Source organism: Somniosus microcephalus, chromosome 3 (genome assembly GCF_052327205.1).
Source record: "Somniosus microcephalus isolate GS21.2 chromosome 3, FLI_Smic_1.0, whole genome shotgun sequence".
Classification (NCBI taxonomy): domain Eukaryota; kingdom Metazoa; phylum Chordata; class Chondrichthyes; order Squaliformes; family Somniosidae; genus Somniosus; species Somniosus microcephalus.
Genome location: NC_140989.1, coordinates 8,323,469 through 8,339,680, shown reverse-complemented (window position 1 = coordinate 8,339,680; position 16,212 = coordinate 8,323,469). Strand labels below are relative to the sequence as shown.

Below are 16,212 nucleotides of genomic sequence, written 5' to 3'. Positions count from 1 at the left end.
TGAGGGGGATTGTGGTTGGGTCCATTGGGATTCTATATGATGAGGGGGTGTGGTTGGGTCCATTGGGACACTATATGATGAGGGGTGTGTGGTTTGGTCCATTGGGATTCTACATGATGAGGGGAGTGTGGTTGGGTCCATTGGGATTCTATATGATGAGGGGAGAGTGGTTGGGTCCATTGGGATTCCAAATCATGAGGGGAGTGTGGTTTGGTCCATTGGGATTGTATATGATGAGGGGAGTGTGGTTGAGTCCATTGGGATTGTATATAATGAGGGGGTGTGGTTGGGTCCATTGGGATTATTTATGATGAGGGGGAGTGTGGTTTGGTCCATTGGGATTCTATATGATGAGGGGAGTGTGGTTGGGTCCATTGGGATTCTATATGATGAGGGGGAGTGTGGTTGGGTCCATTGGGATTCTATATGATGAGGGGTGTGTGGTTGGGTCCATTGGGATTCTATATGATGAGGGGGTGTGGTTTTATCCATTGAGATTCTATATGATGAGGGGTATTGTGGTTGGTACCATTGGGATTCTATATGATGAGGGGGTGTGGTTGGGTCCATTGGGATTCTATATGATGAGGGGTGTGTGGTTTGGTCCATTGGGATTCTATATGATGAGGGGAGTGTGGTTGGGTCCATTGGGATTCTATATAATGAGGGGGTGTGGTTGGGTCCATTGGGATTATTTATGATGAGGGGGAGTGTGGTTGGGTCCATTGGGATTCAATATAATGACAGGTGTGTGGTTGGGGCCATTGGGATTCTATAAAATGAGGGGCGTGTGGTTGGGTCCATTGGGATTCTATATGATGAGGGGAGTGCGGTTTGTTCCATTGGGATTCTATATGATGAGGGGAGTGTGATTGGGTCCATTGGGATTCTATATGATGAGGGGAGTGTGGTTCAGTCCATTGGGATTCTATATGATGTGGGAAGTATGGTTGGGTCCATTGGGATTCTATATGATGAGGGGAGTGTGGTTGGGTCCATTGGGATTCTATATGATGAGGGGAGTGTGGTTGGGTCCATTGGGATTCTATATGATGAGGGGGGAGTTGGGTCCATTGGGATTCTATATGATGAGGGGAGTGTGGTTTGGTCCATTGGGATTCTATATGATGAGCGGAGTGTGGTTGGGTCCATTGGGATTCTATATGATGAGGGGAGTGTGGTTTGGTCCATTGGGATTCTATATGATGATGATAGGTTTGTGGTTGGGTCCAATGGGATTCTATATGATGAGGGGAGTGTGGTTGGGTCCATTGAGATTCTATATGATGAGGGGTGTGTGGGTGGGTCCATTGGCATTCTATATGATGAGGGGGGTGTGGTTTTGTCCATTGGGATTCTTAATGATGAGGGGGATTGTGGTTGAGTCCATTGGGATTCTATATGATGAGGGTGTGTGGTTGGGTCCATTGGGATTCTATATGATGAGGGGTGTTTGGTTTGGTCCATTGGGATTCTATATGATGAGGGGAGTGTGGTTTGGTCCATTGGGATTCTATATCATGAGGGGAGTGTGGTTTGGTCCATTGGGATTCTATATGATGAGGGGAGTGTTGTTGAGTCCATTGGGATTCTATATGTTGAGGGGAGTGTGGTTGGATCCATTGGGATTCTATATGATGAGGGGGAGTGTGGTTTGGTCCATTGGGATTATTTATGATGATGGGGAGTGTGGTTTGGTCCATTGGGATTCTATATGATGAGGGGAGTGTGGTTGGGTCCATTGGGATTCTATATGATGAGGGGTGTGTGGTTGAGTCCATTGGGATTCTATATAATGAGGGGAGTGTGGTTGGGTCCATTGGGATTCTATTTGATGAGGGGGAGTGTGGTTTGGTCCATTGGGATTCTATATGATGAGGGGAGTGTGGTTGGGTCCATTGGGATTCTATATGATGAGGGGGAGTGTGGTTGGGTCCATTGGGATTCTATATGATGAGGGGAGTGTGGTTGGGTCCATTGGGATTCTATATGATGAGGGGAGTGTGGTTTGGTCCATTGGGATTCTATATGATGAGGGGAGTGTGGTTTGGTCCATTGGGAATCTATATGATGAGGGGAGTGTGGTTTGGTCCATTGGGATTCAACATGATGAGGGGAGTGTGGTTGGGTCCATTGCATTTCTATATGATGAGGGGAGTGCGGTTGGGTCCATTGGGATTCTTTATGATGAGGGGAGTGTGGTTTGGTCCATTGGGATTCTATATGATGAGGGGAGTGTGGTTGGGTCCATTGAGATTCTATATGATGAGTGGAGTGTGGTTGGGTCCATTGGGATTCTATATGATGAGGGGGTGTGTGGTTGGGTCCATTGGGATTCTGTATGATGACGGGAGTGTGGTTGGGTCCATTGCGATTCTATATGTTGAGGGGGAGTGTGGTTTGATCCATTGTGATTCTATATGATGAGCGGGAGTGTGTTTGGGTCCATTGGGATTCTATATGATGAGGGGTGTGTGGTTGGGCCCATTGGGATTCTATATGATGAGGGGAGTGTGGTTTGATCCAATGGGATTCTATATGATGAGGGGGGTGTGGTTTGGTCCATTGGGATTCGATATGATGAGGGGTGTGTGGTTGGGTCCATTGGGATTCTATATGATGAGGGGGGTGTGGTTGTGTCCATTGGGATTCTATATGATGAGGGGGAGTGTGGTTTGGTCCATTGGGATTCTATATGATGAGGGGAGTGTGGTTTGGTCCATTGGGATTCTATATGATGAGGGGATTGTGGTTGGGTCCATTGGGATTCTATATGATGAGGGTAGAGTGGTTTGGTCCATTGGGATTCTATATGATGAGGGGAGTGTGGTTGGGTCCATTGGGATTCTATATGATGAGGGGAGTGTGGTTGGGTCCATTGGGATTCTATATGATGAGGGGGGAGTTGGGTCCATTGGGATTCTATATGACGAGGGGAGTGTGGTTTGGTCCATTGGGATTCTATATGATGAGCGGAGTGTGGTTGGGTCCATTGGGATTCTATATGATGAGGGGAGTGTGGTTTGGTCCATTGGGATTCTATATGATGATGATAGGTTTGTGGTTGGGTCCAATGGGATTCTATATGATGAGGGGAGTGTGGTTGGGTCCATTGAGATTCTATATGATGAGGGGTGTGTGGGTGGGTCCATTGGCATTCTATATGATGAGGGGGGTGTGGTTTTGTCCATTGGGATTCTTAATGATGAGGGGGATTGTGGTTGGGTCCATTGGGATTCTATATGATGAGGGGGTGTGGTTGGGTCCATTGGGATTCTTTATGATGAGGGGTGTTTGGTTTGGTCCATTGGGATTCTACATGATGAGGGGAGTGTGGTTGGGTCCATTGGGATTCTATATGATGAGGGGAGTGTGGTTGGGTCCATTGGGATTCTATATGATGAGGGGAGTGTGGTTTGGTCCATTGGGATTCTATATGATGAGGGGAGTGTGGTTTGGTCCATTGGGATTCTATATCATGAGGGGAGTGTGGTTTGTTCCATTGGGATTCTATATGATGAGGGGAGTGTGGTTGAGTCCATTGGGATTCGATATAATGAGGGGGTGTGGTTGGGTCCATTGGGATTCTATATGATGAGGGGGAGTGTGGTTTGGTCCATTGGGATTATTTATGATGATGGGGAGTGTGGTTTGGTCCATTGGGATTCTATATGATGAGGGGAGTGTGGTTGGGTCCATTGGGATTCTATATGATGAGGGGTGTGTGGTTGAGTCCATTGGGATTCTATATAATGAGGGGAGTGTGGTTGGGTCCATTGGGATTCTATATGATGAGTGGAGTGTGGTTGGGTCCATTGGGATTCTATATGATGAGGGGGAGTGTGGTTGGGTCCATTGGGATTCTATATGATGAGGGGAGTGTGGTTGGGTCCATTGGGATTCTATATGATGAGGGGAGTGTGGTTTGGTCCATTGGGATTCTATATGATGAGGGGAGTGTGGTTTGGTCCATTGGGAATCTATATGATGAGTGGAGTGTGGTTGGGTCCATTGGGATTCTATATGATGAGGGGGAGTGTGGTTGGGGCCATTGGGATTCTGTATGATGACGGGAGTGTGGTTGGGTCCATTGCGATTCTATATGATGAGGGGGAGTGTGGTTTGGTCCATTGTGATTCTATATGATGAGCGGGAGTGTGGTTGGGTCCATTGGGATTCTATATGATGAGGGGTGTGTGGTTGGGCCCATTGGGATTCTATATGATGAGGGGAGTGTGGTTTGATCCAATGGGATTCTATATGATGAGCGGGAGTGTGGTTTGTTCCATTGGGATTCTATATGATGAGGGGAGTGTGGTTGGGTCCATTGGGATTCTATATGATGAGGGGAGTGTGGTTGAGTCCATTGGGATTCTATATGATGAGGGGGGTGTGGTTTGGTCCATTGGGATTCGATATGATGAGGGGTGTGAGGTTGGGTCCATTGGGATTCTATATGATGAGGGGGGTGTGGTTGTGTCCATTGGGATTCTATATGATGAGGGGGAGTGTGGTTTGGTCCATTGGGATTCTATATGATGAGGGGAGTGTGGTTTGGTCCATTGGGATTCTATATGATGAGGGGATTGTGGTTGGGTCCATTGGGATTCTATATGATGAGGGTAGAGTGGTTTGGTCCATTGGGATTCTATATGATGAGGGGGGGGTGGTTGGGTCCATTGGGATTCTATATGATGAGGGGGTGTGGTTGGGTCCATAGGGATTCTATATGATGAGGTGAGTGTGGTTGGGTCCATTGGGCTTCTATATGATGAGGGGAGTGTGGTTGGGTCCATTGGGATTCTATATGATGAGGGGAGTGTGGTTGGGTCCATTGGGATTCTATATGATGAGGGGAGATTGGTTGGGTCCATTGGGATTCTATATGATGAGGGGAGAGTGGTTTGGTCCATTGGGATTCTATATGATGAGGAGAGTGTGGTTTGGTCCATTGGGATTCTATATGATGAGGAGGGTGTGGTTTGGTCCATTGTGATTATATATGATGAGGGGAGTGTGGTTGGGTCCATTTGGGATTCTATATGATGAGGGGAGTGTGGTTGGGTCCATTGGGATTCTATATGATGGGGGGTGGTTTGGTCCATTGGGATTCTATATGATGAGGGGAGTGTGTTTTGGTACATTGGAATTCTATATGATGAGGGGAGTGTGGTTGGGTCCATTGGGATTCTATATGACGAGTGGGAGTGTGGTTGGGTCCATTGGGATTCTATATGATGAGGGGAGTGTGCTTGGGTCCATTGGGATTCTATATGATGAGTGGAGTGTGGTTGGGTCCATTGGGATTCTATATGATGAGGGGGAGTGTGGTTTGGTCCATTGGGATTCTATATGATGAGCGGGAGTGTGGTTGGGTCCATTGGGATTATATATGATGAGGGGTGTGTGGTTGGGTCCATTGCATTTCTATATGAGGAGGGGGTTGTGGTTGGGTCCATTGGGATTCCAAATGATGGGGGGAGTGTGGTTTGGTCAATTGGGATTCTATATGATGAGGGGAGTCTGGTTGGGTCCATTGGGATTCTATATGATGAGGGGAGTGTGGTTTGGTCCATTGGGATTCTATATGATGGGTGAGTGTGGTGTGGTCCACTGGGATTCTATATGATGAGGGGTGTGTGGTTGGGCCCATTGGGATTCTATATGATGAGGGGAGTGTGGTTTGATCCAATGGGATTCTATATGATGAGCGGGAGTGTGGTTTGTTCCATTGGGATTCTATATGATGAGGGGAGTGTGGTTGGGTCCATTGGGTTTCTATATGATGAGGGGAGTGTGGTTGAGTCCATTGGGATTCTATATGATGAGGGGGGTGTGGTTTGGTCCATTGGGATTCGATATGATGAGGGGTGTGTGGTTGGGTCCATTGGGATTCTATATGATGAGGGGGGTGTGGTTGTGTCCATTGGGATTCTATATGATGAGGGGGAGTGTGGTTTGGTCCATTGGGATTCTATATGATGAGGGGAGTGTGGTTTGGTCCATTGGGATTCTATATGATGAGGGGATTGTGGTTGGGTCCATTGGGATTCTATATGATGAGGGTAGAGTGGTTTGGTCCATTGGGATTCTATATGATGAGGGGGGTGTGGTTGGGTCCATTGGGATTCTATATGATGAGGGGGTGTGGTTGGGTCCATAGGGATTCTATATGATGAGGTGAGTGTGGTTGGGTCCATTGGGCTTCTATATGATGAGGGGAGTGTGGTTGGGTCCATTGGGATTCTATATGATGAGGGGAGTGTGGTTGGGTCCATTGGGATTCTATATGATGAGGGGAGATTGGTTGGGTCCATTGGGATTCTATATGATGAGGGGAGAGTGGTTTGGTCCATTGGGATTCTATATGATGAGGAGAGTGTGGTTTGGTCCATTGGGATTCTATATGATGAGGAGGGTGTGGTTTGGTCCATTGTGATTCTATATGATGAGGGGAGTGTGGTTGGGTCCATTTGGGATTCTATATGATGAGGGGAGTGTGGTTGGGTCCATTGGGATTCTATATGATGGGGGGGGGTTTGGTCCATTGGGATTCTATATGATGAGGGGAGTGTGTTTTGGTCCATTGGAATTCTATATGATGAGGGGAGTGTGGTTGGGTCCATTGGGATTCTATATGACGAGTGGGAGTGTGGTTGGGTCCATTGGGATTCTATATGATGAGGGGAGTGTGGTTGGGTCCATTGGGATTCTATATGATGAGTGGAGTGTGGTTGGGTCCATTGGGATTCTATATGATGAGGGGGAGTGTGGTTTGGTCCATTGGGATTCTATATGATGAGCGGGAGTGTGGTTGGGTCCATTGGGATTCTATATGATGGGGGGAGTGTGGTTTGGTCCATTGGGATTATATATGATGAGGGGTGTGTGGTTGGGTGCATTGGAATTCTATATGAGGAGGGGGTTGTGGTTGGGTCCATTGGGATTCCAAATGATGGGGGGAGTGTGGTTTGGTCCATTGGGTATCTATATGATGAGGGGAGTGTGGTTGGGTCCATTGGGATTCTATATGATGAGGGGAGTGTGGTTTGGTCCATTGTGATTCTATATGATGGGGGGAGTGTGGTTTGGTCCACTGGGATTCTATATGATGAGGGGGGTGTGGTTGGTTCCATTGGGATTCTATATGATGGGGGGAGTGTGGTTTGGTCCACTGGGATTCTATATGATGAGGGTAGTGTGGTTGGGTCCATTGGGATTCTATATGATGAGGGGAGTGTGGTTGGATCCATTGGGATTCTATATGATGAGGGGAGTGTGGTTGGGTCCATTGGGATTCTATATGATGAGGGGAGTGTGATTTGGTCCATTGGGATTCTATATGATGGGGGGAGTGTGGTTTGGTCCACTGGGATTCTATCTGATGAGGGGAGTGTGGTTGGGTCCATTGGGATTCTATATGATGAGGGGTGTGTGGTTGGGTCCATTGGGATTCTATATGATGAGGGGAGTGCGATTTGGTTCATTGGGATTCCATATGATGAGGGGAGTGTGGTTGGGTCCATTGGGATTCTATATGATGAGGGGAGTGTGGTTTGGTCCACTGGGATTCTATATGATGAGGGTATTGTGGTTGGGTCCATTGGGATTCTATATGATGAGGGGAGTGTTGTTTGGTCCATTGGGATTCCATATGATGAGGGGTGTTTGGTTGGGTCCATTGGGATTCTATATGATGAGGGGGGTGTGGTTGGGTCCATTGGGATTCTATATGATGGGGGGAGTGTGGTTTGGTCCATTCGGATTTTATATGATGGGGGGATGTGGTTGGTTCCATTGGGATTCTATATGATGGGGGGAGTGTGGTTTGGTCCATTGGGGTTCTATATGATGAGGGGAGTGTGGTTTCGTCCATTGGGATTCTATATGATGGGGGAGTGTGGTTTGGTCCATTGGGATTCTATATGATGAGAGGAGTGTGGTTGGGTCCATTCGGATTCTATATGATGGGGGGAGTGTGGTTTGGTCCATTGGGATTCTATATGATGAGGGGAGTGTGGTTGGGTCCATTCGGATTCTATATGATGGGAGAGTGTGGTCGGGTCCATTGGGATTCTATATGATGATGGGGGTGTGGTTGGGTCCATTGGGATTCTATATGATGGGGGGAGTGTGGTTTGGGCCATTGGGATTCTATATGATGGGGGGGTGTGGTTGGGTCCAATGGGATTCTATATGATGGGGGATTGTGGTTTGGTCCATTGGGATTCTCTATGATGAGGGGAGTGTGGTTTGGTCCATTGGGATTCTATATGATGGGGGGAGTGTGGTTTGGTCCATTGGGTTTCTATATGATGAGGGGTTGTGTGGTTGCGTCCATTGAGATTCTATATGATGCGGGGAGTGTGGTTGGGTCCATTGGGATTCTATATGATGAGGGGAGTGTGGTTTGGTCCATTGGGATTCTATATGATGAGGGGTGTGTGGTTGAGTCCATTGGGATTTTATATGATGAAGGGGGTGTGGTTGGGTCCATTGGGATTCTATATGATGGGGTGAGTGTGGTTTGGTCCATTGGGATTCTATATGATGGGGGTGTGTGGTTGGGTCCATTGGGATTATATATGATGAGGGGGAGTGTGGTTGGGTCCATTGAGATTCTATATGATGAGGGGTCTGTGGTTGGGTCCATTGTGATTCTATATGATGAGGGTCTGTGTTGTTGTGTCCATTGGGATTCTATATGATGGGGGTGTGTGGTTGTGTCCTTTGGGATTCTATATGATGAGGGGAGTCTGCTTTGGTCCATTGGGATTCTACATGATGAGGGGTGTGTGGTTGGGTCCATTGGGATTCTATATGATGAGGGGGGGTGGTTGGGTCCATTGGGATTCTATATGATGGGGGAAGTGTGGTTTGGTCCATTGGGATTCTACATGATGAGGGTGTGTGGTTGGGTCCATTGGGATTCTATATGATGGGGGGAGTGTGGTTGGGTCCATTGGGATTTTATATGATGAGGGGAGTGTGATTGGGTCCATTGGAATTCTATATGATGAGGGGGGGTGGTTGGGTCCATTGGGATTCTATATAATGGGGGAGTGTGGTTTGGTCCATTGGGATTCTAAATGATGAGGGGTGTGTGGTTGGGTCCATTGGGATTCTGTATGATGAGGGGGGGTGGTTGGGTCCATTGGGATTCTATATGATGGGGGGATTGTGGTTTGGTCCATTGGGATTCTACATGATGAGGGGTGTGTGGTTGGGTCCATTGGGATTCTATATGATGAGGGGAGTGTGGTTGGGTCCATTGGGATTCTATATGATGAGGGGAGTTTGGTTGGGTCCATTGGGATTCTATATGATGAGGGGGAGTGTGGTTGGGTCCATTGAGATTCTATATGATGAGGGGACTGTGGTTGGGTCCATTGTGATTCTATATGATGAGGGGTTGTGTGGTTGGGTCCATTGGGATTCTATTTGATGAGGGTTTGTGTGGTTTGGTCCATTGGGATTCTATATGATGGGGGGTGTGGTTGGGTCCTTTGGGATTCTATATGATGAGGGTTGTGTGGTTGGGTCCATTGGGATTCTATATGATGAGGGGGGGTGGTTGGGTCCATTCGGATTCTATATGATGGGGGAGTGTGGTTTGGTCCATTGGGATTCTACATGATGAGGGGTGTCTGGTTGGGTCCATTGGGATGCTAAATGATGAGGCGAGTGTGGTTGGGTCCATTGGGATTCTATATGATGAGGGGGAGTGTGGTTGGGTCCATTGGGATTCTACATGATGAGGGGTGTGTGGTTGGGTCCATTGGGATTCGATATGATGAGGGGAGTGTGGTTTGGTCCATTGGGATTCTATATGATGAGGGGTGTGTGGTTGGGTCCATTGGGATTCTATATGATGAGGGGAGTGTGGTTGGGTCCATTGGGATTCTATATGATGAGGGGGAGTGTGGTTGGGTCCATTGTGATTCTATTTGATGAGGGGACTGTGGTTGGGTCCATTGGGATTCTATATGATGAGGGTTTGTGTGGTTGGGTCCATTGGGATTCTATATGATGAGGGTTTGTGTGGTTGGGTCCATTAGGATTCTATATGATGAGGGGTGTGTGGCTGGGTCCATTGGGATTCTATATGATGGGGGAGTGTGGTTGGGTCCATTGGGATTCTATATGATGATGGGGAGTGTGGTTGGGTCCATTGGGATTCTATATGATGTGGGGGGAGTGTGGTTGGGTCCATTGGGATTCTATATGATGAGGGGAGTGTGGTTTGGTCCATTGGGATTCTATATGATGTAGGGGTGTGTGGTTGGGTCGATTGGGATTCTATATGATGAGTGGGTGTGTGGTTGCGTCCTTTAGGATTCTATATGATGAGGGCGGTGTGGTTGGGTCCATTGAGATTCTACATGATGACGGGAGTGTGGTTGGGTCCATTGGGATTCTATATGATGAGGGTGTGTGTGGTTTGGTCCATTGGGATTCTATATGATGAGGGGAGTGTGGGTGGTTCCATTGGGATTCTATATGATGAGGAGAGTGTGGTTTGGTCGATTGGGATTCTATATGATGAGGGGAGTGTGGTTGGGTCCATTGGGATTCTATATGATGAGGAGAGTGTGGTTTGGTCGATTGGGATTCTATATGGTGAGGGGAGTGTGGGTGGTTCCATTGGGATTCTATATGATGAGGAGAGTGTGGTTGGGTCCATTGGGATTCTATATGATGAGGGGAGTGTGGTTGGGTCCATTGGGATTCTATATGATGAGGGTGTGTGTGGTTTGTTCCATTGGGATTCTATATGATGTCGGGAGTGTGGTTTGGTCCATTGGGGTTCTATATGATGAGGGGAGTGTGGTTGGGTCCATTGGGATTCTATATGATGGGGGGAGTGTGGTTGGGTCCATTGGGATTCTATATGATGACGGGAGTGTGGTTGGGTCCATTGGGATTCTATATGATGGGTGAGTGTGATTGGGTCCATTGGGATTCTATATGATGAGGGGGAGTGTGGTTCAGTCCATTGGGATTCTATATGATGAGGGGGAGTGTGGTTCAGTCCATTGGGATTCTATCTGATGAGGGGAGTGTGGTTGGATCCATTGGGATTCTATATGATGAGGTGAGTGTGGTTGGATCCATTGGGATTCTATATGATGGGGGGAGTGTGGTTGGGTCCATTGGGATTCTGTATGATGAGGGGGATGTGGTTTGGTCCATTGGGATTCTATATGATGAGGGGAGTGTGTTTGGGTCCATTGGGATTCTATATGATGAGGGGAGTGTGGTTGGGTACATTGGGATTCCAAATGATGAGGGGGTATGTGGTTTGTTCCATTGGGATTCTATATGATGAGCGGGTGTGTGGTTTGGTCCATTGGGATTCTGTTGATGAGGGGGGTGTGGTTGGGTCCATTGGGATTCTATATGATGAGGGTGCATGTGGTTGGGTCCATTGGGATTCTATATGATGAAGGGGGTGTGGTTTGGTCCATTGGGATTATATATGATGATCTAGCTGATTGAGAACTGCTTTATTTTTGACTGGTCTGCCTGTATCTGCCCTGATGTACTAGAAACCTTTGTTCTAATACAGTAATAGTTACAATGAGACGAGCGGTCACCTTTTTATTTATTCTACAGCCATTGACAATTACAACCTCTTCATTGGCGATGGCGGAGAACATGGCGGATTTAATCGATGGGTACTGCCGGCTGGATGGTGAAACAACAGCCTCCTTTATCACAAGGCCGACGCAAGGTAGCGAGCGGGAACGGCATTCCTGTCTAAATGTGTTATATTAAATATAACACATTTATTTTTGATGTTTCATGTGTATATATTTGTGTATTTTTTGTCTGACAACTTTCCAAACAGTTGCTTGTGTAATAGACTGTGGGGACCAGAATGACCTGCCAAACGATTCGACTCCAGTCTGGGTTCTTGGAAGGTGGTCAATGTATCATCCCTCCTCCAAGCATGTTTCTTAAAGGATTAATAGAAATGCCGAGTATTTTTTAACTGGTGAGAGATTGGGAAATGTTGGTGTTCAGAGGGACCTGGGTGTCCTTGTACACGAATCACTGAAAGTTAACAGGCAGGTCCAGCAACCAATTATAGAATGGAACGGTTACAGCACGGAAGAAGGCCATTCGGCCCGTCGAGCCCGTGCCCGCTCTCTGCAAGTGCTCCTCAACTGGTCCCACTCCCCTACCCTTTCCCCACAGCCCTGCAAATGTTTTTCTTTCAGGTAATTAGGAAAGCAAATGGTATGTTGGCCTTTATTACAAGAGGATTTGAGTATAAAAGTAAAGAAGTCTTGCTGCAATTATACAGGGCACTGGTGAGACCACACCTGGAGTGTTGTGCACAGTTCTGGTCTCCTTACCTAAGGAAGGATATACTTGCCATAGAGGGAGTGCAATGAAGGTTCACCAGACTGGTTCCTGGGTTGGGGGGATTGTCCTATGAGGAGAGATTGAGTAGACTAGGCCTATATTCTCTAGAGTTTAGAAGAATGAGAGGTGATCTCATTGAAACATACAAAATTCTTACAGGGCATGACAGGGTGGATGCTGGGAGGATGTTTCCCCTGGCTGGGGAGTCTAGAACCAGGGGTCACAGTCTCAGGATAAGGGGTCGGCCATTTAGGACTGAGATGAGACATTTCTTCACTCCGAGGGTGGTGAATCTTTGGAATTCTCTTCCCCAGAGGGCTGTGGAGGCTCAATCATTGACTATATTCAACGCTGAGATTGATTGTTTTTGGATATTAAGGGAATCAAGGGATATGGGGATCGGGCAGGAAAGTGGAGATGAGGTAGAGGATCAGCCAATATCTTATTGAATGGTGGAGCAGGCTCGAGGGGCTATACGGCTGACTCCTGCTCCTATTTCTTATGTTCTTATGACTTTACAAAGTCTGATGGGATGTAACTCTCCTCTGCCCATTGGCTGTCAGGGTTGTACATTCTTAATCCAGTTCATAGTCGACATGGGCCCAGAATCCAAAGCTGCCCTAATTGGACACTATGTGAGTCATTTAAACCTAAGTGGAAAACTGAAGCGATTGGATTGGCCGCCCAACTAACACGCCTCCGACTAACACGCCTCCGACTAACACTCCTCCGACCAACATGCCTCCGACTAACACGCCTCTGACTAACACGCCTCCCGACTAACACGCCTCCGACCAACACACCTCCCAACTAACACGCCTCTGACTAACACGTCTCCGATTAACACACCTCCCAACTGTAATGATATCAGCAAATAGTGATGATATTTGTCTGTGTTTGATTACTTGTGCCTGACCAGCAGAGGTCATGTGAGAGACAAGCAGTCCAGAGGAGTTTTACTTTCAGTTTCATTCTAGATGCATCACAGCATAGTGTGTTCTGTAAAAAGCTGTAGAAAGTCTTGAACAAGACTTTAGATTAAACAACATTCTCTTTCAGAAATGAGTCTTTATTGAACCCAAAAAGAAATCAAAACATGATGTCAGAAGTGGCTGAAAGAGAAAAAATCTGAAGTTAGCAACTTGATGGGACAGTGAAAGCAGTTGTGGCAAGTAAGCGAAATCAGCTCTCCACATATTAGCAAGCCAGAAGAGAACATCGTTGCTTACCATTAGAGAATAGCTAACGAAGTGAAAAAATGGAAGGTTTACACCCACCGGCGACGCTTCAATTAACAGGTAATGTGGCTGAAAATTGGAGAAGGTTCAAACAACGTTTAGAGTTGTATTTAGCGGCAATCGGAGCTGACAAGAAAAGTAATAAACAGAAATCGTCACTGTTCTTGCATGTCGTGGGTGATGAAGCGCTGGAGGTGTATAATAACTTCACATTCGCTGTTGATGGAGACAAAATGAAGCTAGATAAAATAATGGAACAGTTTGAGGCCTACTGCATACCTAAATGCAACGTGACCTTTGAGAGGCACAAATTTTTCACATGTGTACAGAAAATCGGCGAGACTATTGATCAGCATGTGACTGAACTGAGAAACCGGAGCAAATCGTGTGAATTTGGGGGACTCTCAGACTCGCTGATAAAAGACAGACTGGTGTGTGGTATTCGAGATAATGGTCTAAGGGAAAGACTGCTAAGAGAGCAAGATCCATACCTGGGAAAAGCCATAGCACTGTGTAGGGTTACAGAGACTGTGAAGTTGCAGGCAAAGGAGCTGTTCAGTGACAGTAGCTGCAACGTGGATGCAGTGAGAAAGAACGGATACAAACCGTTTAACAAAGAGAGCGCCAATGTGAAAAAAGAGACGTGGCCAGCAAACGGAAATGAAAGGGACAATTGGAAGCCATGTAGTCGATGCGGTACACAGCATCCACCAAGAAAGTGTCCAGCATATGGTAAAACATGCAATAGATGCAACAAAAACAACCATTATGCCCGTTGCTGTAAGAACCAAGCGCAACAAAGCAAGGTCCATACAGTAGATGAAAGCGAGATAGAGGAATTCAATGTAGATGTTGTGTCTGAAAACAAAAAAGAAGAAAGAGACTGGATGTTGACACTAAAAGTGAATGACATACACATTCCATTTAAATTGGATACTGGAGCACAAGTTAATGTGATACCAGAGACCGATTTTAAGAGAATTAGACCCAGACCAAAGTTACATGGAATACAAGTGAAAGTGACCGGATACTCAGGTACTGATATACCAGTGAAAGGAAGATGCATTGTCAAAGTAACACACAAGGACAGAGAGCACACGCTAGCATTAATCGTGGTGCCAAAGGATGTGCAAGCCATACTAGGGTTAAAAGCCTGTGAGAGACTGAACCTGGTAAAGAGAGTCCTCGTTGTGGAAAGCGAAGGAGAGACAGTCTATGATGAACTCATGAAAGAGTACAAAGACCTATTTAAGGGTCTAGGCTGCATTCCAGGAGAACACACGATCAGAGTAGATAAAAGTATGACACCGGTCATACATCCATGCAGAAAAGTTCCGTTTGCTCTTCAAAAGCAACTGAAGGCAGAGTTGGACAGGATGGAAAGCCTGAACGTGATTCAGAAGATAGATGAGCCAACTGAGTGGGTGAGTTCCCTCGTCGCAGTGGACAAAAAGAATGGAAAGCTCAGAATTTGCCTGGATCCAAGAGATCTAAACAGAGCAATAAAGAGAGAGCACTTCAAGCTTCCTACACGTGAGGAAATCATGGCACAGTTTGCAAATGCAAAATATTTCAGCAAGTTAGATGTGTCCTCAGGATTTTGGCAGATGAAGCTGGACGAAGCAAGTTCAAGACTGTGCACGTTCAACACTCCATTTGGCAGATACAGATTCCTAAGGTTACCATTTGGCATTGCCTCAGCTCCTGAAGTGTGTCACAAGACTATCCATATGATCTATGAGCACCTGGAGGGAGTTGATACATCAATGGATGACATCATAGTATGGGGAACCACGAGAACTGAGCATGACGAGAGACTGAAAAAAGTGCTGGAAGCAACAAGGAAAACAAACCTGAAGCTGAATAGAGAGAAATGCCAGCTCGGGGTGACAGAACTGACATTCGTGGGAGATATCCTTAGCAGTGAGGGCATCAGACCAGATCCCAGAAAGGTGTCCGCCATTGAGAATATGCCAAGGCCACAATGCAAAAAGGACGTGCAGAGGTTTAATGGAATGATCAACTACATGGGTAAATTCATATCCAACCTCTCAGAAAAAATAGCGCCACTGAGAAGACTAACTGAAAAGAACATAGAATGGGAATGGAATCATGAGCATGAGAAGTCATGGAGCAATCTAAAGAAACTGCTCACAGAGGAACCAGTTCTGAGGTTTTATGACCCAGCGAGACCCATCAAGATATCATCAGATGCATCACAGAGTGGGCTCGGTGCCGTTCTTCTGCAACAATATGACTACTGGCAACCTATTGCATATGCATCGCGCTCAATGACAGACGCGGAGACGCGATATGCTCAAATAGAAAAGGAGCTGCTCAGCATCACATACGCCTGTGAAAGATTTCACCAGTTTGTGGCAGGACAAGCAATCAGTGTAGAGACTGACCATAAGCCCTTGATTGCATTGTTCCAAAAGCCACTGAATAGCTGTCCGCTTAGAATACAAAGAATGATGATCAGGCTGCAACGCTATACACTGAATGTTGCGTACACACCGGGTAAGCTGATGTATACAGCAGACACGTTGTCCAGAGCTGTTGACCCAAGTGAGCCCGCAAACACCACAATGGATGAAAAAGT

At 46.6% G+C, this 16,212-nt stretch overlaps 1 protein-coding gene across 1 annotated transcript in view; it reads left to right on the top strand.

Moving 5' to 3' along the window:
- The window catches only part of LOC147120823 (protein-tyrosine kinase 2-beta-like), a 389,336-nt gene that overhangs the window by 219,336 nt on the left and 153,788 nt on the right, over window positions 1-16,212 (top strand). Inside the window, exon 11 of the mRNA XM_085978989.1 lies at window positions 11,617-11,734. Within this exon, the coding sequence (XP_085835115.1) occupies window positions 11,617-11,734 (118 nt within the window). The remainder of the gene's footprint in view (window positions 1-11,616; window positions 11,735-16,212) is intronic.